We start from the raw sequence: 25152 nt of genomic DNA, 5'->3' as shown, positions 1-25152 counted from the left end.
CAGGGTCAGGGTGGACCTGGGTATGGGGCCATGTCTTGATTGTCCTCCTTTACCCTTGGGTGGCAGAGGAAGGACATCCTTGCAGAGTTGACCAAGAGCCAGAAGGTTTTCTCAGAAAAGCTGGACCACCTGAGCCGCCGTCTTGCCTGGGTCCACGCCACTGTCTACTCCCAGGTGAGCCGGTATTGCGGCTGCCCCTTCCCGACCTCACTGTCTGGCCACGGGTCTGGCAAGGTTGTGCCAGGGCCCTTGATGCCCCCACCCTCTCGGGCCTCTGGCACACACATGTCCCTTCCCACCCTTCAGACTCCATCACCCCATGCCATGTCCCCTGTACCCCTCATGCTCTGTGGACCGAGGAAGCGCGGTTTCTGGACCTCCAGTACGCCTCATAGACCTGTCCTTCGAGGAACAAACTCTGTCTGCCTCCCCTGCTCCCACCACCTCCCAGTTTCTTGGCCCCCATCCTTCTCTCCCAGTGCATCAGGGGCTCTGCAGTCTTTCCCAGAGGCACACCCCACCCTCTGTGTCTGCCTCTGTCTGACTCATTACCACCCGAGGCCACTGGCTTGTTCCCCACTCACTCACTCATTCACTTGCTCATTCATTCAATAACATGCACCCAAAACCTGGTGTGTGCCAGGTGCTGTTCTGGATACTAGGGACACACACACATTAATAAGTCAGAAAGATGAGCCTCTGCCTTCTCAAGGCACTCAGCCTGGTCAGATACATGGATAGACAGACAGATGGATGGGGCACTCCTGCTGTGACTGAAGTTTCACCCCCAGGCCTCAGACCCTCTGGACTTGTTTCCTCTCCCTGCCCCTCCTGGAATCTCTTCCCCAACCAGTGAGTGCCCTGAGGGTCTCTTCAGGTGCCCAGGTCAGGGTATCTGCTGTCTTCTTGGGCATACCCCTGCATGACTGGGTGATTGAGGCCTTTGGTGTCCCCATTTCTATCATCTCTGCTTGCTGTTTCTTCTCATGGCTCTTTTGCAAAACCCAAACCACCTCCACCTTTTTCCCATTCCTGACTGTCTTGCTACCCTGGATGACCGTGCTTACTGCCCCATGACAGGAACTTCCTCTCCCTTCTGCCCTGAGATTTCCTGCCTGCCCACCTCCCTCAGAAGTTTGGCTGCCCTCTCCCACACTGTCTTCTCAAGACCCTTGCCCTCTCATCTCTCTGCCTTTTTTTAGTTATGCTAAAATATGTGTGACATAAAATGTACCATCCTAGATGTTTTTTTTTTTTTTTTTTTTTTTTTTTTTGAGACAGAGTCTCACTCTGTTGCCCAGGCTGGAGTGCAATGGCATGATCTTGGCTCACTGCAACTTCTGTCTCCCGGGTTCAAGCAGTTCTTCTGGATTATAGATGTGCTACCGCGCCCGGCTAATTTTGTATTTTTTAGTAGAGACAGGGTTTTGCTATGTTGGCCTGGCTGGTTTCAAACTCCTGGCCTCATGTGATCCTCCCACCTCGGCCTCCCAAAGTGCTGGGGTTACAGGTGTGCGCCACCGTGCCCGGTCACCCATCATAGCCATTTTTAAGTGTTAAGTCTATTCACATTGTTGTGCAGCCAATCTCCACACTCATTTCATCTTGCAAAACTGATACTCCGTGCCTGTTGAACAAAACCTCCTGTCCTCCCTTCCCCAGCTTCCCTGACAGCTCCCACCCACCCCCACCTGTCAGCAGATCCCTGGGCCTGGCAGCTGGGGGAGCAGCGGTTCTGGCATCAGGTCCCTGGGTGCTCTGGCCAGCGGCTCACAGACCCCCAGCTGGGCCTTACTTCCATGTCATGAGGGAACCACCATAGCCCTGTTCTGAGGCTGGCTCAGGTTGCCCCTGGCAACCACCATCCTACTTTCTGTCTCTGAATTTGACTATTCTAAGCACCTCATCTAGGGAGAATCATACACTATTCGTTCTTTTGTGTATGGCTTTAGCATAATGTCCTCAAGGTTCATTCGTGTTATAGCATGTGTCAGAATTTCTTCGTTTTCCAGACTGAATAATATTTTGTTGTACAGACACCACATTTTGGGTATCCAGTCCTTTGCTGATGGACACTCAGGTTGCTTCTACTTTGGGCTACTGTGAATAATGCTGTAATGAACATGGGTGTGCAAAGATCTCTTTGAGACCCTAATTTCAATTCTTTTGGTTATATACCCAGAAGTGCAATTACTGTATCATATGGTAATTCTGTTTTTTATTTTTAATTTTTAATTTTTATTTTTTTTGAGATGGAGTCTCACTCTGTCACCCAGGCTGGAGTGCAATGGTGCGATTACGGCTCACATCCTGGGTTCAAGTGTTCTGCCTCAGCCTCCCGAGTAGCTGGGACTACAGGTGCGCACCACCATGCTCGGCTAATTTTTGTATTTTTTTTTTTCTTTTTTTTGAGGTGGAGTTTTGCTCTTGTTGCCCAGGCTGGAGTGCAATGGCGCGATCTCGGCTCACGGCAGCCTCTGCCTCCTAGGTTCAAGCGATTCTCCTGCCTCAGCTTCCTGAGTAGCTGGGATTACAGGCATGTGCCACCACGCCGAGCTAATTTTGTATTTTTTTTTTTAGTAGAGATGGGGTTTCTTCATGTTGATCAGGCTGGTCTTGAACTCCCGACCTCAGGTGATTCGCCCATCTCGGCCTCCCAAAGTGCTGGGGTTACAGGCGTGAGCCACCGTGCCCTGCAATTTTTGTATTTTTTGTACAGATGGGGTTTCACCATGTTGGTCAGGCTGGTCTTGAACTGCTGACCTCAGGTGATCCGCCTGCCTCGGCCTCCCAAAGTGCTGGGATTGCAGGCATGAGCCACCGTGCCTGGCCAATTCTGTTGTTTAATTTTTTGGAAACTACCATATCGATATGTTTCTACAGTGGCTGTGCCTGTTACATTCTCACCAGTAGTGCATGAGGGTTCCAATTTCTCCATACATATCCTTACCAACACTTGTTATTTTCTGCCCTTTTTTTTTCTTGGTAGAGGCAGGGTCTCACTATGTTGCCCAGTTGTCAAACTTCTGGGTTCAAGGACTCCTCCTGCCTCGGCCTCCCAAAGTGCGGGGATTATAGGCATGAGCCACCACACCCGGCAATTTCTACTTTTTTAATAGTAAATCCTAATGGGTAGGATATGGTACCTCATTGTGGTTCTGCATTTTCCTAATGATTAGTGACATTATAGCAAATAGTATCTTTACATGCACTTATTGGCCATTTGCATATCTTTTGTTTATTGGTTTGTTTGTTTTGTTTTGAGAGGGAGTCTCGCTCTGTGGCACAGGCTGGAGTGCAGTGGCAAGATTTTGTCTCACTGCAACCTCTGCCTCCCAGGTTCAAGTGATTCTCCCACCTCGGCCTCCTGAGTAGCTGGGACTATAGGCATACGCCACCACGCCCAGCTAATTTTTGTATTTTTAATAGAGATGGGGTTTCACCTTGTTGGTCAGGCTGGTCTCAAACTCCTGACCGCAGGTGATCAGCCTGCCACGGCCTCCCAAAGTGCTGGGATTACAGGTATGAGCCACCACACCCAGCCTGCTATAAGTTTTGAAATCAGGAAGTGAGACCTCCAACTTTATTGTTTTTCTTTTTTTTTTTTAACTTTGTTGTTTTTCCAGATTGTTTTGGCTATTTGAGGTCCTTTGAAATTCCATATTAATTTTTAGATGGGTATTTCTGTTTCTGCAGAAAACACCATTGGGCTTCTGATAGGGATTGCATTAATCCATGGATTCCTTTGGGTGGTATTGACATCTTAACAATGTTCACAGTTCATGAACACAGGATGGCTTTCCAATTATTTAGATCTTTAATTTCTTTCAGCAGCATTTTGTAGTTTTCAGTATAGCTTCAAGTCTTTTGCTTCCTTGGTTAAGTTTATTCCAACGTATTTTATTCTTTCTGATGCTATTGTAAATGGAATTGTTTTCTTGATTTCTTTTCAGATTGTTCATTTTGCCTAGTGATTTTGTATCCTACAGTTTTTTTTTTTTTTTTGAGACAGAGTCTCTGTCATCCAGGCTGGCGTGCAGTGGCACAATGGCACAATCTCAGCTCACTGCAGCGTCTGCCTCCCGGGTTCAAGCAAGTCTCCTGCCTCAGCCTCCCGAGTAGCTGGGATTACAGACGCCCGCCACCGCCCATGCTAATTTTTGTATTTTTAGTAGAGATGGGGTTTCACCATGTTGGCCAGGCTGATCTTGAACTCCTGACCTCAGGTGATCTGCCTGCCTCGGCCTCCCAAAGTGCTGGGATTACAGGCTTCAGCCACCATGCCTGGCCATATCCTATAATTTTGCTGAATTTATTTATTAATCCTAGTTGGGGTTTTTCTTGTGTGTGTGTATCTTTAGGATTTTCTACTTATAAAATCATGTCTGTGAATAGAGATAATTTTACTTTATCCTTTCCAGTGTGGTTTCCTTTCTTTTTTTTTTTTTTGAGTTAGAGGCTCGCTCTGTTGCCCAGGCTGGAGTGCAGTGGCATGATCTTGGCTCACTGCAACCTCTGCCTCCCGGGTTCAAGCAGTTCTCTGCCTCAGCCTCCCGAGTAGCTGGGATTACAAGTGCCCAGCACCACACACAGCTAATTTTTGTATTTTTAGTAGAGACGGGGTTTCACCATCTTGGCCAGGCTGGTCTTGAATTCCTGACCTCGTGATCCACCCACCTCGGCCTCCCAAAGTGCTGGGATTACAGGCGTGAGCCACCGCGCCCGGTGGTTTCCTTTCTTTTTCATGCTTAGTTGCTCTGGCTGGGATTTCCAGGACCGTGCTGAGCAGAAGTAGAGAAAGTGGCACACTTGTCTTGTTCTTGGTCTGAGGGAGGGAGGGATTATAGTCTGTTACCACTGAGTGTGATGTTAGATAGAGGCTTTTCATATATGGTCTTTATTATGTTGAACTGCCTTCATTCTCTGCATCTTCAGCACTAACTCACCTGTGTCTTTCTAATCCCATTATTAATGGAGAGACTCACTCCTGTAAACCAGCACTATGGGAGGCTGAAGCGGGAGGATCACTTGAAGCCAGGAGTTCATGACCAGCCTGGGCAACCCATCTCTACAAAAAAAAAAAAGAAAAATTTAATTAGTGGGCATGGTGACGCATACCTGTAGTCCCAGCTACTCTGAGGTCAGGAGTTCAAGACCAGCCTGGCCAACATGGCAAAACCCCATCTCTCCTAAAAATACAAAAATTAGCCGGGCGTGGTATCACATACCTGTAGGAGGATCACATGAGCTCAGGAGTTCCAGGTTACAGTGAGCTGTGATTGTGCCACTGCATTCCAGCCTTGACTCTATATGTGCCCAAAAGTTATGCTCTCTCCTTCTTTCTCTGTCTTAGCTGCTACATCTTCCCCTTCATCTCCCTCCAGCACAGGCTCTTCCCCATCTCTGAAATAGCCTCACCAGGGTCTCTGTCTGCCCCCATCTCAATCCGGCCGGCACATTTCCATCTCCTTTGCATTGATGCCTTAGCTCTGATGCGGTCATTGCCATCCCCTCGCCAGACACAGTCTTCACTGGCCTTCTGTAGCAGCAGGATCATCGCTGCCTAGGTTTGCGCCCAGGCCCTCCCCCTAACCTCTTGTTTACATCTTCTCCTCAGTTCCTTGGGTTTTAGGGCACATCAGAGAGCTGGTGTGAAGCCCAGGTGCTCTGACCACACTCCAAGACACACGGGTGCTGTGGGTCTGGGCTGGGGCCTGAGGCCTCATTCTTGCCTGGGCTCCTTTGTGAGACCCTGACATGGACTTTGTGGAAACCACATTGTGGGGAGCAGGGCCCTCAGCAGGTTTTGTCTGTTTCCTGTGACCTCTGTTCCACCAGTCACATTGCCCCCTGCCTTCCCACCACCTTCTTTGCACTCCAGATCAAATTTCTGCCTATCTGCTTACCATCGCCAGCTCTCTTGGGCCCTCCATGCACCTTGTACTCCACTTTTCCACACAGACTTCCGGTCACTGCACCCTCTTGCCTAAAACTTGCTTACAGGCTGAGGCAGGCAGATCACCTGAGGTCGGGAGTTCAAGACCAGCCTGGCCAACATGGCGAAACCCCATCTCTACTAAAAATACAAAAATTAGCCGAGTGTGGTATCACATACCTGTAGTCCCAGCTACTCGGGAGGCTGAGGCAAGACAAGCCCTTGAACTTGGGAGGCAGAGGTTCCAGTGAGCCGAGATGGCATCACTGCACTCCAGCCTGGGTGACTCCATCTCACAAAAAAAAAAACAAAAAAAACTTGCTTACAAATATGCTGACCAGAGTTCTGGCCTGGGTCGCAGTAATGCGCCCTCCAGGCTGAGTGCGTCCCTCTTGCCTGCTGAGGACTTGATTGCCCTGCTTGAGCTAATGCTCATGCTTCCTGAAATCCAGGTCTCAGTTGTGCTGTCGTAGGGCTGGGGAGGCCTTTCCTGATCCCCAGGCCAGGACATGCCCCCAAGACCCCACTGGTGTGCAACCCAGCAGCACCCCGTGTGCCTCCTGCAGGAGAAGATGCTGGACATCTACTGGCTGCTGCGCGTCTGCCTGCGGACCATTGAGCACGGTGATCACACAGGGTCTCTCTTTGCCTTCATGCCCGAGTTCTACCTGAGCGTGGCCATCAACAGCTACAGTGCTCTCAAGAATTACTTTGGTCCCGTGCACAGCATGGAGGAGCTCCCAGGTGATGGAACCATTCAGGCTGAGGCAGAAGCAGAAAAGGGGTCTCTAGTGTGAGCCCTAGGAGCCCTGGTCTGAGACCTCTGTGGCCCAGCAACACACATCTGTTGGGGGCGGGGAGGGGAGGAGCTTCCTCTGTGGTTCACCCTGCAGCAAACAAACGTCTGCACCCTGCCCTGGGACCTGCAGCCACAGAGCCAGCAGCTCCCTGGCAAAGGAAAACAGGCAAGATGAAACACGGTGGTTGGAGACCTCTTGGCTTTCACTTCCTTCCTAGTGCTATGAGCAACTGCCATGGTCTAGCAGCCAGCTGGCCCTGCACCTTGACTCCCTGGCACTGGTCACAAAGCGTGGCAGTTGGCCAGGGGCAGAATGGTTTGTTTTGGTAAATCACAGCAAGGGGTGGACGCTGCTAGGGTCCACATCCGAACCTGGGCTTCTCAGCCTGCCGATTCCAGGCTGGGCATGGCAGTGTATGTCTGGATCAGGCAGTGAGCTGTCAGGCCCCTAGCCCGCCCCCTGCCCAGCCACAGGCCTCAGTGCAGGCTTTGTCTTCAAAGACAGAGCTGTGAGTGCCCAAGCAGCTTTGACTGCTCATCAGGTATGTGTGCTGAGATGGGTTTGAGCCCAGGTCAGGACTCCTGCCAGGGCCTGTCATCCCTTCACAGTGAGCCTGTGCCTCAGCCCCTCCACAGCCACCAATGAATGCTTTGCCCGATGTCCCCGGATGCCACCCTGGGTCCAGGCTGGCCTTGGGAGCCAGCTCTAGAGCCTGCTACCCAAGTCCACCCAACCTGCTGACATGCCTGCCTCTGGAGCCCCCACTCCCAGCCGACACGTCTCACTTCCCACCCTTGCAGGCTATGAAGAGACCCTGACCCGCCTGGCTGCCATTCTTGCCAAACACTTTGCCGACACACGCATTGTGGGCACTGGTGAGGGGCCCCTACAGAGGGTACGGGGGAGGGGGGTGGGATGGCACCTCTGGTCAGCTTTCTTCTATGAAAAATGTGGCCAGGTGGGCATGAAGCATGGGTCCAGGGCTCATGCCAAGCCCCTGCTGAGGCACGGCGTGTCCCCGCAGACATCCGAGACTCACTGATGCAGGCCCTGGCCAGCTACGTGTGCTACCCACACTCCCTGCGGGCTGTGGAGCGAATCCCCGAGGAGCAGTGAGTGGGGCCTGGGGGGCACACACCCTGGCCACGAGCACCATGCCCAGCCTCACCCCGTCTCTCCCCTCCTTGCCCTCACAGGCGTATCGCCATGGTGAGGAACCTCCTGGCGCCTTATGAGCAGCGGCCCTGGGCCCAGACCAACTGGATCCTGGTGCGGCTCTGGAGGGTAAGCCTGACTCGAGGGGAGGTGGCTGAGGCTGGCTGGAGGGAGAGGGTGCCCTGTCCCATTGACCTGGGCACTGACCCTCACCTCCACAGGGCTGTGGCTTCGGGTACCGCTATACACGGCTGCCACATCTGCTGAAAACCAAACTTGAGGACGCCAATTTGCCCAGCCTCCAGAGTGAGTATCTGGGTTGGGCGAGTCGTGGGCAAGGCAGGCGGGGGCGCTTACCTCCTACCCATGGGTTCTTTCAGACTCTGCACTTCTTCCAGCCCCTCTCTGGTTCCCCCATTGGGTCCCAGACTCCCTACCTGTCCCCTGGGGTTTGCACTTTCCCTGCTTCCTTCCAGCCCAAGGATGCTCGGGCTGGGACTCCCCCTCCCCAGCCTTGCCCACAGTCCTACCTACATGTGCCCTTTGGGCCTGGATGCTCTACGTGGGTCATGGTGAGAGGCGGCACCATCTTCCTGGCCTGCTGCAGCTCATGCAGACCGAATACTCTGTCCCTCGCCCTTTAAGCTAGCTCCCTGACCTCCAGCCTTGTCCCAGCACCATGTCCTTCTGCTTCTTTTTTGCTATCTGCTGGTGGCAGACCCTGGCCTTGGCTTAGGCCTTGGACACCTGAGTCCACTGGGAGCACAGATTGGAGGCTGGCCAGGTCCCCAGAGGGTATTCATGAGAGTTCCTGGAGGAAGGGACATTTAGTTGGGAGCAGAGGCTGTGCCCTCTCTCCAGGGTCCAGCAAGGACTTTCCCCTAGGCCTGGCCCTTGCAGAGTGCCAGGTGTGCCACACACTGTCCTCACCCTTCGTGGTGGCTCTTCTGGGCTCATGTAGTCTGTTTCTGCCCTTGTGGGCAGTGTTTTGGTCCGAAGGGTGTCCCCAGAGAGGCTGAGTGTCTTGTGCTAAGTCACACAGCAAGTCCTTGCCAGTTGCCGTGGTCCTGCGTCCAGGGCGGAACTGAGCTGCAAGTGGAGAGTGGCAGTGGGGCCAGGCCTGTCCTGCTGGTGCGGGAACTATTGATTTGTATCGAGCTGGTGGGAAGGTGTGCCAGGCCCGTTGCAGCGGAGGGCTCCGGTTACTGCTGCCTGCCAGCCCAGACTTGGTGCCCACCACCTCGGCCATATGCCAAGGCCAGGCCAAGGGCAGCAGAGGACAGTAGAGGACAGCAGGTTTGCAGCAGGGCTCAGAGTAGGCTCTTGGAGGAGCTGGCCTTGGTGCCGGTGGGGAAGCGTCTAAGCCGCCCTGTTTAGGTCTGACCCTATCTGAAGGGTGTGCGACCCAGAACTTGCTGAGGGTCAGGCTGTGGCTGTGTGGCTGCTCTGGGCCTGGGGTGGATGGTGTGGTGTCAGGGCTGGACACAACTGCAGCCTGGGGCTTGCCTAGTAGAAGGAGGGGACAGATTCTGTCCCAACTAACTCCAAGGCAGCTGTCCCCTGTCCCCTGCTTTCATGACCTGAGCATTCCTAGGGAGCCATCTTTCTGTCCTTACACCAAAGCCTCAATGGGCGAGGACAGAGGCAAACAGGCAGAGGCCACTGCAGTGGAGTCCCTGATGATGCCGCCTCCTGTCCCCCTGCAGAGCCCTGCCCCTCCACCCTGCTGCAGCAGCACATGGCGGACCTCCTGCAGCAGGGTCCTGATGTGGCACCCAGCTTCCTCAACAGCGTCCTCAATCAGCTCAACTGGGCCTTCTCTGAATTCATTGGCATGATCCAAGAGGTGGGCTGTGGTGGGGCCTCGTGGGTTAGGGTGGTGCAAGGGATGAGGCCTGGTCCCGAGCTAGAGCCAGGTGCTGACCACTGCATGCCCACGTGTTGGTGGCTCAGATCCAGCAGGCTGCTGAGCGCCTGGAGCGGAACTTTGTGGACAGCCGGCAGCTCAAGGTATGTGCCACCTGCTTTGACCTCTCGGTCAGCCTGCTGCGTGTCTTGGAGATGACTATCACACTGGTGCCTGAGATATTCCTTGACTGGACCCGGCCTACCTCCGAGATGCTGCTGCGGCGTCTTGCACAGGTGTGGCCATCTGGGCAACAAGGGTGAGACCCTGGGGATGCCCCATTGATGACGCTCCCCATCCACCAATGGACTCCTGCTCCCCTCACAGCTGCTAAACCAGGTGCTGAACCGGGTGACAGCTGAGAGGAACCTGTTTGATCGTGTGGTCACCCTACGGCTGCCTGGTGAGGACCTAGATGCCCTGCACCCCAACACACTACAGGCCTTGGTTCCTCTGCTAGGAACAGTGAGGCCTGATTCCACATTCTGCCCCCGGACAGCCAGGCTTGGTGCTCTGCAGTCTCGGCTCACCCTTCTGTAGGGAGGGCAGTGGGCAGGCCCGGAGCCCTTGAAGCAGGAGCATGTGGGTGGCTCATCTCTTTCCTTCCCTTCCCCTCAGGCCTAGAGAGCGTGGACCACTATCCCATTCTGGTGGCAGTGACGGGCATCTTGGTGCAGCTCCTGGTGCGTGGCCCAGCTTCAGAGTGAGTGTTGGGGACTGTGGGCCCCTGTGGGAGTTGGGTGTGTCTGGTGAGGAGGGGCTGGACAGGGCCTCCTGGTACTTCAGTTTCCTCACCTGGAAAATGGACCTCAGTATCAAGTTTTGAGGCAGAGGGAAGGTGGTGAGGTGTGAACGGCCTAAATAGGGGGCAGACGGAGCTGCTCTAAGTAGGAGAATCTGGGACCCCAGCAGGACAGGTGGCCCTGGCCCACAGAGCCACTGGCTTGTGGCCATGCCTCAGGCCAGGCATGGGAGGCAGGACTCCGGAGGGTGTGCCGTCCTGTGGTGGACAGGGCCAGGCTGCCGGGAGAGGTGAACACACGCAGGACCGCCATTGTCTGCAAAGGATCTAGCAATAAGCATGTGCTGCCTTTATTAAACTCCGGAGCAGCGGGGTCCAGGATGGCCATGGGGGACCCCAGCTCGGCCCCCACACATGAAGGGCTCCCAGACCCCCCTTCCCTGCCCCCCTGCAGTGGGAGCAGTGAGATGCATGTGAAGCCAGGGCACCGCCTCAGCCATTAGGCTGAGACCAGTGCCAGCCCTTAAGAGGCTCCTGCTCTCGAGGGACGTGGAGTTCCGGCTCGGCCCTCCCAGCTTGGCCATGCTCGCCAGGCTTTTCGGGCTTTTTACTGCTGAACAGCAGGGGCGCAAGCCATGATCCCCTTCACTGTGTCTTGTGAGCCCACAGAATGGGCTCTGCCTTCAGAGCAACGGCTGGATGCCCCAGGCCAGAGAGAGCAGGGCCTCTGGCTGGGGCTTAGGCCAGACCCCCAGGAACCTCTTGAGGAGCATTTCCTGCCTGGTGCCTGCCCACCGGACTCTGTGTGAAGTTGTGAAGCTTTCAGGAAGTTGGGTGTTGGTGGATGGAGGGAGTCCCATTTCACCAGAGGGCGGGCTTGTTTCCTCTTTCTGTCCTGGGGTGTGGGCGAGATCTTCCTTCAGAGCCGCCTTCTTTTCCCTGTGGTCCCACTCCCTCCCACCCCCTTGGGAAGGGGAGGTGGCCCCGCGTCAGCTCTTCAACACCACTCCTCGAGAGCTGCCTCGGCCCCTGAGGGTGGACAGGGGGCTCTGCTACAGGGGTTCTTCCACAGGCTGTAGAAGAACACAGCCACTTCCACAGCTGTGCTGTGTTGAAAGCCACAGGGGCCTGGGTCTCTCAGCCTCACAGGGCATTTGGGCACTAGGAAGTCCCCGGGAAAGCAGGCACTAGCACACCTTGCAGGGCCTGGGGCCTTTGGGTCCTGTGCAGGGGCAGAGCAGAAAGCAGGTTGGGGACTACAACCCCTGTCTCTACCAGTGAGCAAGAAGGCCCATTGTGTTTCGAGGCCCATACAGGAAGCTGGGGGGCCAGGCACAGTGCTTCTCACCAGTATCTGCCAGTTCTCTGGACCGAAGCAAGGGAGCAGGGTGAGCAGCAAGAGGGTGGGGGCCTGGGTGGGGGGGCCCTGGGCAGTCTAGGTCGTCATGGGAGCCTCGGAGCCTATGGAGCTAGCGGACTCAGAGCCAGCCTTCGGCTGCAGGCCTCCAGGGTTGTAGAGATCGAATTCCTCAGCTACTGCCAGCTGCACGCGGCCATTGAGGCCCCTCCGGCTTGGCTCCAGAAAGACTACGTGCTTGTGGACGCTGGCCTTGCGGCTGGGTGCGTCTGGCGGTGTGGTGCTGAGTACTGAGGACTGTGCGCTCAACTCGTGGAGCGGGCTGGGTGTTCGGGGCCAGCGGCGGCAGCGGCAGGCACGGCGGCAGCAGCGGCAGGGTGGGGTGAACAGGTAGAGCAGCACGAGCACCAGGCCCACGGCACAGCCCAGCAGTGTGGTGAAGCCTGTGTTGAAAGCCTCGGGCTCTGGGCGCGGAAAGTGCACGCTCACGTTGTACTCGTGCGTCTGGTTGTGGTGCAGGCGGGGCCCAGTGGCCAGGCACACGAAGAGTCCCGCATGCTGCTCCTGTACGCTGCCTATAGCCAAGCTGCCGTCGGCCAGCACCGCGATGCTGCCATCGCGGGATCCTGGCGCCCTGAGAAGCTCCTGCTGCGGCGAAACCCAGGCAATGCGCATGGCCGGGACGCTGGTGTTGCAGTAAAGCCTTAGGGACCGACCCACCAGCGCGTACAGGTGCTCTTCCGGCCGCTCTAGGCCAAGAGCTGGCGCCGATGAGCAGTTCTCAAAGACGCGGCTGTGCTGGAAGAAGCGCACTCGGGACGCGGGTACCTTGAAGGCCAAGCATACGTACTCGCGCGCAAAGTCGCGCACGGCGCTCAGGCCCCGCTGGTGCCAGCGCTGTAGCAGGTGGTAGAGGCGGCAGTCGCAAGGCAATGGGTTGTTGTGCAAGTAGAGGCCGTTCTTGAGGAAGGCCGGCAGCGCAGCCAGCTCAGGTACGGAGATGTGTCCCAGCCGGTTGGAGGAGAGGTCCAGAGTAAGCAGGTGGGTGGCGCTCAGACCGTGCAGGTGGTCGAAAGAGAACGAGGCGAGTTCGTTGCAGCCCAGGTAGAGATGGCTGAGCGCGCGCAGGCCGTGGAAGGCATGCTCGTCCAAGTGCACCAAGCGGTTATTGAACAGAAGCAGCTTCTCCAGCGCCCCCAGCCCGTCGAGGTCGTGGCGGCCAAGCGCCCGCAACGCGTTAGATGATAGATCGAGCAGCCTCAGGCAGCTGGCGTTGGCGAAGACGCCGCGACCCAGCGCATCTAGTTCGTTGTGGTCTAGGTGCAGGGCGCGCAGCTGGAAGAGGGGCGCCAACCAGCCGGGGCGCAGGCGCTGGAGCGCGTTGTGGCTCAGGTCGAGGTCAGCAGTAGCGGCAGGTAACTCGGCCGGCACGTCCTGCAGCCCTAGGCCAGTACAGCTTAGCAGGTCGGCAGCGCAGATACATTTGTAGGGGCAGTTGTGGAGCGCACGGGGCGGGAAACCCTCGGAGTCCGGAATGCCTAACCCAACGCGCAGCATGCAGAGCAGTGCCCCCAGCAGCACCAACCAGGTCATGGCGGCGACCACCAGGGACAGTACAGAGCAGCTCTGTGCAGGTCGCAGTTCCAGGACTCACCCACTTCTGCTCTAGTGCGACATGGGTGGCACCGGATGGCCCTTGCCGAGGAGGCACGGCAGGTTCTGGCCGGCCGACGGCCCCTACTCTCTGGTTCCCAGGTTGTGAGGCGGGGCCTCACTCCTCTCCGCGCTCCCTTCGGCTTCCCTAGCCCTCTCCAAGCGAGTTCCTGATCGGCTCCTAAATACTCCCCCCAGGGGCGGGGCCCGGGCTCCTATTGGTTCCCGTTTGAGGAGGCGGGGCGGCTGCATCCCCTAGTGCCCAATGGCCCCGCATGACCGCCAGATGGGGAGCGAGCCCAACCCCAAAGTCCCCGTTGGCCTTTGGCTGGCAGCTCTCCGCCGTTCCTTTTTCCTCGGGGAGTAAAAGGGGGAGTCTGGAAGAATGTCTCCAAGCTGCTGTTAGTGTTTATTTGAAATGACTTTGAAGGACTGATATATCATGGGGCAGGCGGACTCTCACTATCTTAAGGTGGTTCCCCTGAGCCTTCTTAAAGTGGTACCCCAGGCCGGGCGCGGTGGCTCACGCCTGTAATCCCAGCACTTTGGGAAGCCAAGGCAGGTGGATCACCTGAGGTCAGGAATTTGAGACCAGCCTGGCCAACCTGGTGAAACCCTGTCTCTGCTAAAAATACAACGATTAGCCGGGCGTGGTGGTGGGCGTCTGCAATCCCAGCTACTCGGGAGGCTGAAGCAGGAGAATCACTTGAACCCGGGAGGTGGAGGTTGCAGTGAGCCGAGATCGTGCCATCGCACTCCAGCCTGGGCAACAGAGTGAGACTCCGTCTCAAGAAAAAAAAAAAAAAAATGTGTTACCCCAGGCTGTGTGGCACCTTACTAGAATACAGGACTTGGGGTTTGGGAAGCAGGGAGACGGAAAGGATGCAGGGGGGTGATCATGGACGAGCCATGGCACTCCTCATTGGCAATCCCAATAGAGACTACTTTTAGCAGGCCCCAAGCCTTCTGACTGCCCTTGCACCCTCCCCTACCTAGGAGAGAGCGAGCCACATCAGTGCTCCTGGCAGATCCCTGCTTCCAGCTACGCTCAATATGCTATCTCCTGGGACAGCCAGAGCCCCCAGCACCTGGCACTGCCCTGCCAGCCCCTGACCGGAAGCGCTTCTCCCTGCAGAGCTGTGAGTGGGCTGGTGGGGCAGGTCAGGGAGATCTGGGGCTGGGTTGGGTCAGGAGCCTTAAGAACAGCAAAGTCCTAGGCTGGGAATATTCAAGAGGCATCACATCCTCAGCTACCTCTGACTTGACACTACCTACCACTCCCCAGATGCGGATTATATCAGTGCCGATGAACTGGCCCAAGTGGAACAGATGCTGGCGCACCTGACCTCTGCATCTGCCCAGGCAGCAGCTGCCTCCCTGGTGAGTGGGACCACGGTGCACAGGTCCATGCCAGTTGAATATGTGTGCACTCCTACATAGGCACAACGGACATCCACATAGCCAGGCATCCAACTCCAGCCCACCCTTCACTCTCCTCCCTGCAGCCCACCAGTGAGGAGGACCTCTGCCCCATCTGCTATGCCCACCCCATCTCTGCTGTGTTCCAGCCCTGTGGCCACAAGTCCTGCAAGTAAGTGGGCCCCACAGCTTGGTGGTGGGGAGAGCAGTAGGTACATGCAGGGCAGTCCTCATCCCCTCCCCTGTTGTAGGGCCTGTATCAACCAGCACCTGATGAACAACAAGGACTGCTTCTTCTGCAAAGCCACCATCGTGTCTGTAGAGGACTGGGAGAAGGGAGCCAATACGAGTACTACCTCCTCAGCTGCCTAGCCCTCACAGCCTGCGCCATCCTGGAACCTCCACTTTTGAACCCAAAGCCAGGCTGGGCCCTATTTATGAGCTCCCTTTGCCCTTCTCCTGTATCCCCCACCACCACATCCAACCTCCTTGCCTGCCTGTATCCTCATTGGCGGGAGCCCAGCCATGGCCCTAATTGTGCCTGAGCTTGACTTTCAGTCAGGGCCACAGTGAGCATTAAATTATTATTCCATACAGCCCTGGCCCTTCTTGAGGGAGTGGGGTTTGTGGGGTGTGCCCAGCAGGGATCCTGCCAGATGATGTCCACATGAGAAGGCAGGTGTCCAACAGCTTCAGCTTCACCCAATGCCCCCCCAGACAAATGACAAGTCCAGGGTCTTCTGATGTGTCAGGCCAGCACTCCCCTTGCTGATGGGAAACCGGGGCTCGGCCAGCCCCACTGCATCCCCTCACATGATGATACGAGGCTCTGGCACTGACTCGCCAATAGACTTGTGGGGCAGCACGCTGGCTCCGTTGAGGTAGAGCTCATCATTAACTATGACGTCCTCACCCAGCACTGTCACATTCTCCATGCGTACCTCCAGGAGAGGATAGGCCTTGTCAGGGAGGCAGGCACACTCCCCGCCCCTCTCCCCACGCGGCCCAGCCCACAGGCTTACCCACTGACCCACGCGGCAGCGCCAGCCCACAATGCAGGACTCAAGCCAGGAATGGGAACGGATCCGGGCGTCCCGCAGCACCGTGCACCGCCGGATACACACACCATCTTCGACCACCACGCCAGGTCCCAGGCTCACATTGGGGCCAATGCTGCAGTTCTGGCCGATGCGGGCACTTGGGTCCTGAGAGCGGTGGGAAAAATACAAGTGGGCCACTTGCCTCCCAAGACTGAGGGGGTTAATGATGGGCTGGGCAAGGGCCTCACCACCAGCACGTTGCCCACAATGCCAGGGCCTGAGCACAGCCGCTCAGGCTGCTTCTGCCTCAGTGACTGCAGGAAGAGGCACATGCCAGTGAGGAAGTCCTTGGGCTGCCCAATGTCCATCCAGAAGCCTGTAGGGAGGGATGTATCAGGGGCCTTAGCCCAGCCACAGACCACCCCCACCCTGTGGCCTCCCTGCCTCACCCTGCAACTCCATGGCATATAGCTGCCCCTCCTTGGCCATAATGGGGAAGACCTCCTTCTCAATGGACGTAGGCTGCAGCTGTGGGAGTGGGCAGCTTGTGAGCAGGGTCATAGCGGTGATGGCCTGCCCCACCCCAGCCCACCAACAGCTGTCTCCTACACACCTGGATGCGCCGCAGCACCGCAGGGCTCAGGATGTACATGCCTGCGTTGATCTTATTGGACACAAACACCTGCGGCTTCTCCACGAACCGGTGAATGCGGCCTGTGTCAGCCTCACACACCACCACACCGTACTTGGAGGGTTCCTCCACCTTGGTCACCTGAATGCAAGGAAGGGGACCTCGGACCTAGTCCAGTGTTCCTAAGCCTTGATACACGTGCCGTTCCAGACCTCAGAGACTCTGCCCCAAGTGCTTAAAGATACATACTGCACAGCTCTGTATCCATAACATCCGAAGGCAGATGAAGGCTAGGGGGCATGGGAGGCTGGGCATGGAGGGTGGAAATGTCAAGAGAAAGAAGACCTGGCACCTTACCAGGATGGAGCCCTCCTGGCCATGGTGCCGGTGGAACTGCACCATGGCTTGGAAGGGGAAATCGCAGATCACGTCACTGTTGAGGACGAAGAAAGGGTCTGCAGTCTCAGAGAGTAGGTCACGGGCCAGCGCCAGGGGCCCAGCTGGGGGAAGGGGACAGGTCACCACCTTGCTGGAGGTCTGAGTCCCTGGATTCAGGCTCAGCAGGCCCAATCCAGGCTGGGTCTTACCCTTTTCCTGGCCTTAAACCCTCCCCCAAGGGACCTTTCTGCCTCTACTCACCTGTCCCCAAAGGCTCCTCTTCATGGGACATGGAGATTCGGATTCCCAGCTGGAAGGAAGAGGCCCCCCCCCCCAGTCAGGTTCTACCAGGATGGGAAGTTGGGCGGGGACCGAGAATAAGGGCCAAGAGTCTGTGCCTCACCCTCTGCTCCTGTGCCTTCATTTCCTTCTCCAGCACCTGCGACATGTAGCTCACGGCCAGGATCACGTGGTCCACGCCTGCCTGTCAGAACGCAGGCCGACGGGCGGGCTCAGTCAGAAGGTACGGGAGCCCCTGACCCCTGGTCGCTGGCCATCCCTAGTCCCGCCAGATCCGAACGCGACTCTGATCCCGACCCAGGGTCTTACCGCGGCTAGCGCCTCCACTTGGTGCAGCAAGATGGGCTTATTGCAGAAGTCCACCAGTGGCTTTGGGGTGCTCAGCGTCAGCGGCCGTAGCCGCGTCCCATAGCCCCCCACTAAGATCAGTGCCTTCATCGCGCCTGCGGACGTCGAGAGGGTGTCCCGGACTCTGAGGTGCCTGCAGCCCGCCTGGCCGGTCCCTGCCGCGCACTCCCAACGCCGTGCCCGGCCCCGCGCCCTTCACCAACCCGCCTGACCGACTCTGGTTCCACCTCGTCCGCCCGGTCGCCCTGACGCCGGATCCAGGGCCGCCACAACCCAGAACGCGACACCGGGTAGACGGCTGCTGGCCCCGAACTCATACCGGACCCGGCGCGGGCAGTGACGCGACCACCGCGGGCCAATCGGCTGCCGCGTACGTGGCACGGCCGCCGGCGTCGGAGCGTTGGGGCGCAGCGCTGCGACAGACGTAGCCAATGAGCGCCCGAGTACGCCGGGCTGCCATGGAGACCCGGGCCGGGACCCGCGGGTCAGCTGGCCATTGGCGGATCCAAAGGCGGAACTGGCGCCAAGGGCGAGGCCTTGTTCCCTGCTTCGCGCGGTCCAGCAGCCGCCGGCCCCGCCCCGAGGAAGGGTGACCAGGGAAGGCTCCCGGGCCACGGGATTTTCACAAAGACAGACTCGCCTCCGTTTCTAGCGGCTTTATTTTTGACATACACGACCTCAGACACAAGCGGGGCGGGCAGCGCTAGGTGTACAGAAAGGAGCGGGCTCGGACCGAGCACCCCCTCCCCCGCACGCAAGGTCCAAAGCAAACACAACTGCGGCGGGAGCCACGGGCGCAGGCCTCGGGCGGTGCCTCGGACGGTGGGGAGAGGCTTAGCTTCCAGGAAAGAGCAGGAGAGAGCGATTCCCAGAACGCGAGGGCTTACAGTTCCCCGAGAAGCAAAGAACCAGGTCCTTCCCAGGGTTCTCCATTATTTTTTCCTCATTAAAATATTTTTTAAGTCAGCACAAACATAACCAAATTGTACAGCTTTAAAGTTCAAAGCAGTCTGCATCTAGGGAACGTGCATGTGGTCAGGAGTGAGCGCGTGAGCAGCGGCTACGTAACTAGCACAGGTGCCAGGCCCCTTGATGGGAATCCCCACGCCCATTGCACAGGCCCAGAGAGGGAGGGGTGGGGTCCCTGGCAAGTTGCTACACTGGTCCCTTTCCTCTTTTAAGCACCACCCGTCCCACCCCACCCTCAGGGGCTGGTGTCAGCTTGGCCCAGGGAAGCACTATAGAGAGGGCTCACCTGAGCACCCCAACCCATGATCCCATGTTGCACTTTGGTCCCAAGTTGGGGCTAAGAAGGCAGGGCCTGGCAGGGACAGGGCTCTCTGGCATGGGGTAGGGAGAAAGCAGTGGCAGACAGTATGCACACACACTTGCCCACTACCATTAAATAACAGGGCTGGGTCTCCAGGTGTCCAAAGTGCTGAAAAGAGGGGCCCTGCTCTAAGGGAGCAGCAGCAAATCCCAGGCCTTCCCACTCTTTGTAGTGCCAGTAAAATACTGAATGTAAGTGGGTGCAGCTTTGCTCGCTGTGAGGAGCAGCAGAATGCGGCAGCCTCTCCTCCCAGAATCTAGGAATCTGGGAGGCACAGGACATCCCCAAAAGGTCCCAAACAGCTCCAGACCCTATGTCTTACCCTCCACCCTACCAGGAAATGACTGTCTACACTAATGAAGGGCTACTGCCCCCATGGCTGAAGCCACAGAATGGTACAGGAGAGAAGACCGTAATTTGTGACCAGAAACAGGCAAGCTGTCCCTCCCAGCCCCAAAGAATGGGAACCTGCCCACCAGTGGCACCAGGGCCGGGGGCTAGGAGAGATGGCATCCATCAAGGAGCCCTTAAGAGGCTGCATCTCTAAGGACCAGGAAATGAGTCCATCAGTTACCAAGGCTTCTCACAGCTGGCAGGCTTACCTTTAAAGCCAAACAGGGCCTTGCCTAAAGTGACAATGAACAGTGGCCCTAGGCTCAAAGGACAGGGTGCTAACCTTGGCAATGGCTGAAATCGGTGTCACCTCCTGGCCATGTGTGTTAGAACCAGCAGATCTGTGCCATTAAGGGCTGGCAGCCAAAATGACTAAAACCATGAGAAAGGAAGGGTCACTCCTCAAGCCCTCACTGCCCCACTGTCAGTGTTGAGGGCCATATTCTAGGCCCACAGAAATGGTGCTGGGTCAACAGGGAAACACCAATTTATTCTGCTATCCGGTCTTTATAAAAAGGCAACACCTGTGGAGGAAGGGCACGGGGCAAAAGCTCACCTCAGAAGTGGGAGTGTTCTGCTGAGGAAAACATGAAGGAATGAGTATACACTAATGAACAAGGCTACACCCCAGCGGAAGGATCCCAAGGGACAGGGGCTGGCAGCCAGACACATGGACAAATTGATGGACCCAGGACTGATCAGACAAAGCTCTCATTAGCAGAATGTGGGCACCTGCACCCAGGGCCCATACCACGTCCCTGTGAGCAAAAAAGCTTAAAGTTCTCCCTCCAGGCCCAGGGCCAAGAGCGCCGCACAAAGGGCTGCTGCCTTGAACTTGGCCTGGGGAAATGAGACCCTGAGCGGACCACAGCCCTTGAGCCCTGGGAGGAGCAGCCCATCGAGCAGCAGCACAGCTGCCTAAACTTGAGGAAGAAGACTCCCACCCATAGCACAAGAACTGCAAATACTGTCTGGGCCAGAGCCACCAGAGGCCCTGAGGCCTGCTAGGACACCGACTATCCCCCACTTCAGTGGGGTAGGAAGGAGTGGCCTTCTTAGGCAAGGGAACTTGGTGAGAGACGCTGGCTGTTTCAGGAATAGGACAGGTGCCAACCTGTCACGTGCCAACAGGTGCCTGGGGAACCCAGGCCCCGCCCTCTGCCATAAGTTGGCCTCAGCCCAGCTTCATTAATCTAGCCCCATGCTAAGGTCAGACCCAAGGATGGGTCCAGCTTTGTGCAGTCAGCCCTGTGGTGCCCTGAGGGCACCTATTAAAGAGCTAGCTGACACCCACAGCGTAACACTGGAAAGCCCCCAAGAAATGGGCATCCAGAGCCCTCTACTTCTGGGGAACAAGGGAAGAGTGGGCATGGAGGGGCCCTGCACCAGCCCAGGGCTTTACCTTACAATCAGCAGGGCCCTGCAGCCACAGATCTCAAAGATCTAGACAAGAGAAACCAATGTCCAAGGGCACCCTGTCCCTGCTGCCAAGCCCACCAGGAGCACCTCTTCCTTCCTAAGGCAGCCTGGACACACCAGTCAGAGCCACAAAGCTGAGGAGCCTGGCTGAGAGGGCGTGTGGTCTGCCCTCCTTCACTTTATATATATGGATTCCAGGCTACAGCTAAAAACATTTCTTTTAGTTTACACCAAAGAGAAATATAACCCTTTAAAAGCAAGTCTGTGTGTCCTCACGGCAAGTTCAAGACAATGGTCCCTGCCTGTGGTGGAGAGGAAGGGGTTCTGGGGGCCCAGAACAGGGCCTACTGGTTCTCGTCCCGCATCTGTTCCATGATGCTGATGAGGTTCTCCAGGCCAAACACGTAGCCTCTGTCCGGCCCATCATGCACGGTGGGGTCATCCCGGAAGCCCTTGAATGTGCTGTGTGCAAAGTCAATCATGCGGACATCCACCTTGGGCTGAGACGAGAGACCCGCCTCGGGGCTGGTGTTGCTGGGGCTGGTGCTGGGGCCACAGGATGACGCCACCTCAGGGAGCACCATGTCCAGGTGCTTGAGACGCATCTCAGACCGGCGGTCCAGGCAGGACTCAGCCCGGCACTCCTTGCCATCATAGATGACAAGCAGGGAACTGGAGTAGAAGCGGTAAGAGGCCTGCCGCTCCAGCACAGCTTTCAGGCCCCGCAGTTTGCTCAGGATAGGCTCAAACAGGTCACGTCGCAGGTCCAGGCCGTTGTGCAGATATTGATAGAGGGCATTGTGGAAGCCTTCAATGGAGAGCCCACGGCCATAGTACTTGTTCCTGCAGAGGTAATGCCCTGTGTCCAGCTGGTACACCTGAAACCCCAGGAGACAGATAGGGTGAGTGCCAGGGAAGTCTGAAGAGCTCACAGTGCCCTGGGCAAACACTGTCTGGAAGGCACTTTGACCAACCTGAGCTTTTCTGCTCACCTATCTAAGTGGAACCAGGCAGGCCACATTCACCCTGGGTTTTCCCATTGCAGAACCAAGAGAAAGCAATACCAGGCCTACGGGTTCCCTGCCCCCAGCTTTGGAGCCCTCCTCCAACATCGGAACATCTTATTGACAGGCAAGAGTCTTACTTGTCCCAGTGTCGAGGCAGCAGACTCTCACAGTGGTCCTGCACCTGAGGCCCATATCAAAGTCAACAGGTAAGGACAGAAGGGCTCAGGAGGACACACTTGGCCTAGATGGCAGGCAGGTATGAGCACAACCCAAATCATGCAAGTGGCAGCACCTAGGCTCTGAGCAGAGGTAACTCACCTGCATGCCGCAGACCCTGACGCCCAATGTGGCTGATGTGCTCTGCTCGCATTTCCGCATCTGTCGGGCTGCCTTCTCAGCTGACGCGTCATCGCCATGCTGCCGCGTGCCCATCTTCAGGTCCAACACGCAGGGGTACTTGAAGTGGTGCACCACGTTCTCAAGCAGGAGGAACTCTGGGCCACGGTCAAGGAGAATGACAACCACACTCACCATCAGCCCCAGCCAGGAAAGCACAACCCAGTTTTTCTATAAAAGGTGGCTTTTACCTAATGCAGTATGTACTTGTCTCAGAAACTCTCAAATGTGGGTTTCACACCACTGGCTTATTACTTCTTAACCAATAAAAACTGTGGTAAAATATACATAAAATTTACTTCAGCCATTTTTAAGTGTACAACTCAGTGGCATGAAGTACATTTACTTTGTTGTATAACCATCACAACCATCTATCTCTAGAACTTTTCTTTTTTTTTTGAGACGGAGTCTCGCTCTGTTGCCCAGGCTGGAGTGCCGTGGAGTGATCTCGGCTAACTGCAACCTCTGCATCCCAGGTTCAAGCTATTCTCCTGCCTCAGCCGCCCGAGTAGCTGAGATTACAGGTGCCCGCCACTACGCCCGGCTCATTTTTTGTATTTTTAGTAGAGACAGGGATTCATCATCTTGGCCAGGCTGGTCTCGAACTCCTGACCTTGTGATTCGCCTGCCTCAGCCTCCCAAAGTGCTGGGATTACAGGTGTGAGCCACCGCGCCCAGCTAGAACGTTTTCATCTTCTCAAAATGAAAAGAGATCCTCTCACCCTCAGGAACAACTAGGACTACAGGCATGCCTAATTTTTTTTTTTTTAGATGGAGTCTCGTTCTGTCACCCAGGCTGGAATGCAATGGCGCCATCTCGGCTCACTGCAACCTCTGCCTCAGGGGGTTCAAGCCATTTTCCTGCTTGTACCCATTAAATAGCACTGAACAGTGACTCCTCATTTTCCCTCCTCCCAGCCCCTGGGAACCTCTAGTCTACTCTGTCTCTATAAATTTACCTTTCCTGAGTATCTCATAAGTGGAATTATACAGTATTTGTCATTTTAAATGTCTGGCTTATTTCACTCAGCAGAATGTATTCAAGATTCATTTATGTTGTAAGCATGTATCAAAATTTCATTCCTTTTTCTGGCTAAATAATTTTCCATTGTATGTATATACCACATCCCTTTTTGTTGTTGTTTTTTGGTTTTTTAACCTAAGCTCTAGGGTACTTTTATGTTGATTTATTTTTGTTATTTTTTATTTTATTTTTTTTTTGAGACGGAGTTTCGCTTTTGTTGCCCAGGCTGGAGTGCAATGGCACTATCTCGGCTCACCACAACCTCCGCCTCCCGGGTTCAAGTGATTCTCCTGCCTCAGCCTCCCGGTAGCCGGGATCACAGGCATGTGCCACCATGCCTGGCTAATTTTGTATTTTTAGTAGAGACGGGGTTTTTCCATGTTGGTCCGGTTGGTCTTGAACTCCCCCAACCTCAAGTGATCTGCCCGCCTTGGCCTCCCAAAGTGCTGGGATTACAGGCGAGAGCTACTGTGCCCAGCCTTATTATTTATTTATTTATTTATTTATTTATTTATTTATTTATTTATTTATTTATTTTGAGACAGAGTCTCGCTCTGTTGCCCAGGCTGGAGTGCAGTGGCTGGATCCAGAGCTCACTGCAGCACTGACCACCTGGGCTCAAGAGATCCTCCCACCCTCAGCCTCTGGAACAGCTAGGACTACAGGCATGCCTAATTTTTCTTTTAATTATTATTTTTTTTGAGACAGAGTCTTGCTCTGTCACCCAGGCTGGAGTGCAGTGGTGCAATCTCAGCTCATTGCAACCTCTGCCTCCTGGGTTCAAGCCATTCTCCTGCCTCAGCCTCCCAAGTAGCTGAGACTACAGGTGTCTGCCACCACCTCCAGCTAATTTTTTGTATTTTGAGTAGAACAGCATTTTACCATGTTGGCCAGACTGGTCTGGAACTCTTGACTCCAGGTGATCTGCCCACCTCGGCCTCCCAAAGTGCTGGGATTACAGGCATGAGCCACCGCGCCCAGCCGCCTACCTAATTTTTAATGTTTTTTTAGAGACAAGGTCTCACTATGTTGTCCAGGCTGGTCTTGAACTCCTAGCCTCAAGTGATCTTCCCACCTTGGCCTCCAAAAGTGCTGAGATAACAGATGTGGGCCACCACACCCAGCCTATGTTATCTTTAGACCTATCTTGCAGGCAATATGCAAACTAAAGATTTGGATACATCCCTCACCATCAGTGAACCAAGGCCCCACTCAAGCCAGCACCTCGCTCAGGCCTAAGAAATAAGGAAGACATCTTGGTAGCACTATTACAAAAATAAGGAAACCAGATTCTAACATTCCCAAATAGGAATCTTTAGAAAAAGCTGGATTTACATTTCTTTTCTTTTTTTTTAGGATGCAGTCTTGCCTCCTTTGCCCAGGCTGGAGTGCAGTAGCACAATTTCAGCTCACTGCAACCTCTGCCTCCCAGGTTCAAGTGATCCTCCTGCCTTAGCCTCCCAAGTAGCTGAACTACAGGCGCATGCCACCATGCCCGACTAATTTTTTGTATTTTTTTTTTTTGAGATGGAGTTTCACTCTTGTTGCCTAGGCTGGAGTGCAATGGCGCAATCTTGGCTCACCGCAACCTCTGCCTCTTGAGTTCAAATGATTCTCCTGCCTCAGCCTCCCTAGTAGCTAGGATTACAGGCATGCACCACTACACCTGACTAATTTTGTGTACAGACGGGGTTTCTCCATGTTGGTCAGGCTGGTCTCAAACTCCCAACCTCAGGTGATCTGCCGGCCTCGGCCTCCCAAAGTGCTGGGATTACAGGCGTGAGCTACCACGCCCAGCCAATTTTTTGTATTTTTAGTAGAGACGGGGTTTCACCAGGCTGGTCTCAAACTCCTGACCTCAAGTGATCCGCCCACCTCAGCCTCCCAAAGTGCTGGGATTACAGGCATGAGCCTGGATT

The 25152-nt window shown here is 55.6% G+C and overlaps 4 protein-coding genes across 16 annotated transcripts in view; 1 reads left to right on the top strand and 3 right to left on the bottom strand.

The window, feature by feature from the left end:
* RNF123 (ring finger protein 123) overlaps positions 1-15563 on the top strand; it is a 32762-nt gene extending 17199 nt beyond the window's left edge. For all 10 annotated transcript variants that reach the window (XM_024245243.3, XM_024245244.3, XM_024245239.3 and 7 more), the window contains 14 exons: positions 67-174; positions 6502-6679; positions 7536-7610; positions 7760-7847; positions 7932-8019; positions 8112-8196; positions 9597-9736; positions 9844-10032; positions 10124-10199; positions 10415-10499; positions 14545-14687; positions 14834-14928; positions 15054-15139; positions 15219-15563. In XM_024245243.3, coding sequence (XP_024101011.1) covers positions 67-174; positions 6502-6679; positions 7536-7610; positions 7760-7847; positions 7932-8019; positions 8112-8196; positions 9597-9736; positions 9844-10032; positions 10124-10199; positions 10415-10499; positions 14545-14687; positions 14834-14928; positions 15054-15139; positions 15219-15339 — 1557 coding nt within the window. In that variant the 3' untranslated portion in view covers positions 15340-15563. The remainder of the gene's footprint in view (positions 1-66; positions 175-6501; positions 6680-7535; positions 7611-7759; positions 7848-7931; positions 8020-8111; positions 8197-9596; positions 9737-9843; positions 10033-10123; positions 10200-10414; positions 10500-14544; positions 14688-14833; positions 14929-15053; positions 15140-15218) is intronic.
* Positions 10851-13488, bottom strand: AMIGO3 (adhesion molecule with Ig like domain 3). Its single transcript, XM_009239004.3, has one exon. It carries the CDS (start codon positions 13486-13488, stop codon positions 11974-11976), a length of 1515 nt encoding a protein of 504 aa, XP_009237279.1. The 3' UTR covers positions 10851-11973.
* GMPPB (GDP-mannose pyrophosphorylase B) lies at positions 13939-18058 on the bottom strand. Of its 3 annotated transcripts, XM_002813746.5 has the most exons (9): positions 17626-18058; positions 17420-17500; positions 17278-17326; positions 16996-17138; positions 16621-16779; positions 16457-16535; positions 16256-16383; positions 15990-16172; positions 15533-15908 (listed from the first exon to the last, which is right to left on the bottom strand). In XM_002813746.5, exons 1-9 carry the CDS (start codon positions 17752-17754, stop codon positions 15777-15779), a joined length of 1083 nt encoding a protein of 360 aa, XP_002813792.1. In that variant the 5' UTR covers positions 17755-18058; the 3' UTR covers positions 15533-15776. The 3 variants fall into 3 exon arrangements, with proteins under 3 accessions (XP_009237280.1, XP_054406723.1, XP_002813792.1); XM_009239005.4 differs by having other exon boundaries at positions 13939-16172; positions 17626-18040; XM_054550748.2 differs by lacking the exons at positions 16256-16383; positions 16457-16535 and having other exon boundaries at positions 13939-15908; positions 17626-18010.
* Positions 18059-18305: 247 nt separating this feature from the next.
* IP6K1 (inositol hexakisphosphate kinase 1) overlaps positions 18306-25152 on the bottom strand; it is a 68399-nt gene continuing 61552 nt past the window's right edge. Inside the window, exons 3-4 of one of the 2 annotated variants that reach the window (XM_054550202.2) lie at positions 22132-22307; positions 18306-21684 (exon numbers count right to left, since the gene is read on the bottom strand). In XM_054550202.2, coding sequence (XP_054406177.2) covers positions 21151-21684; positions 22132-22307 — 710 coding nt within the window. In that variant the 3' untranslated portion in view covers positions 18306-21150. 2 annotated transcript variants of the gene reach the window in all.

Source organism: Pongo abelii, chromosome 2 (assembly GCF_028885655.2).
Source record: "Pongo abelii isolate AG06213 chromosome 2, NHGRI_mPonAbe1-v2.0_pri, whole genome shotgun sequence".
NCBI lineage: Eukaryota > Metazoa > Chordata > Mammalia > Primates > Hominidae > Pongo > Pongo abelii.
The sequence above is the reverse complement of the archived record's forward strand: the minus strand, read 5'-3'. Positions and strand labels throughout refer to the sequence as shown.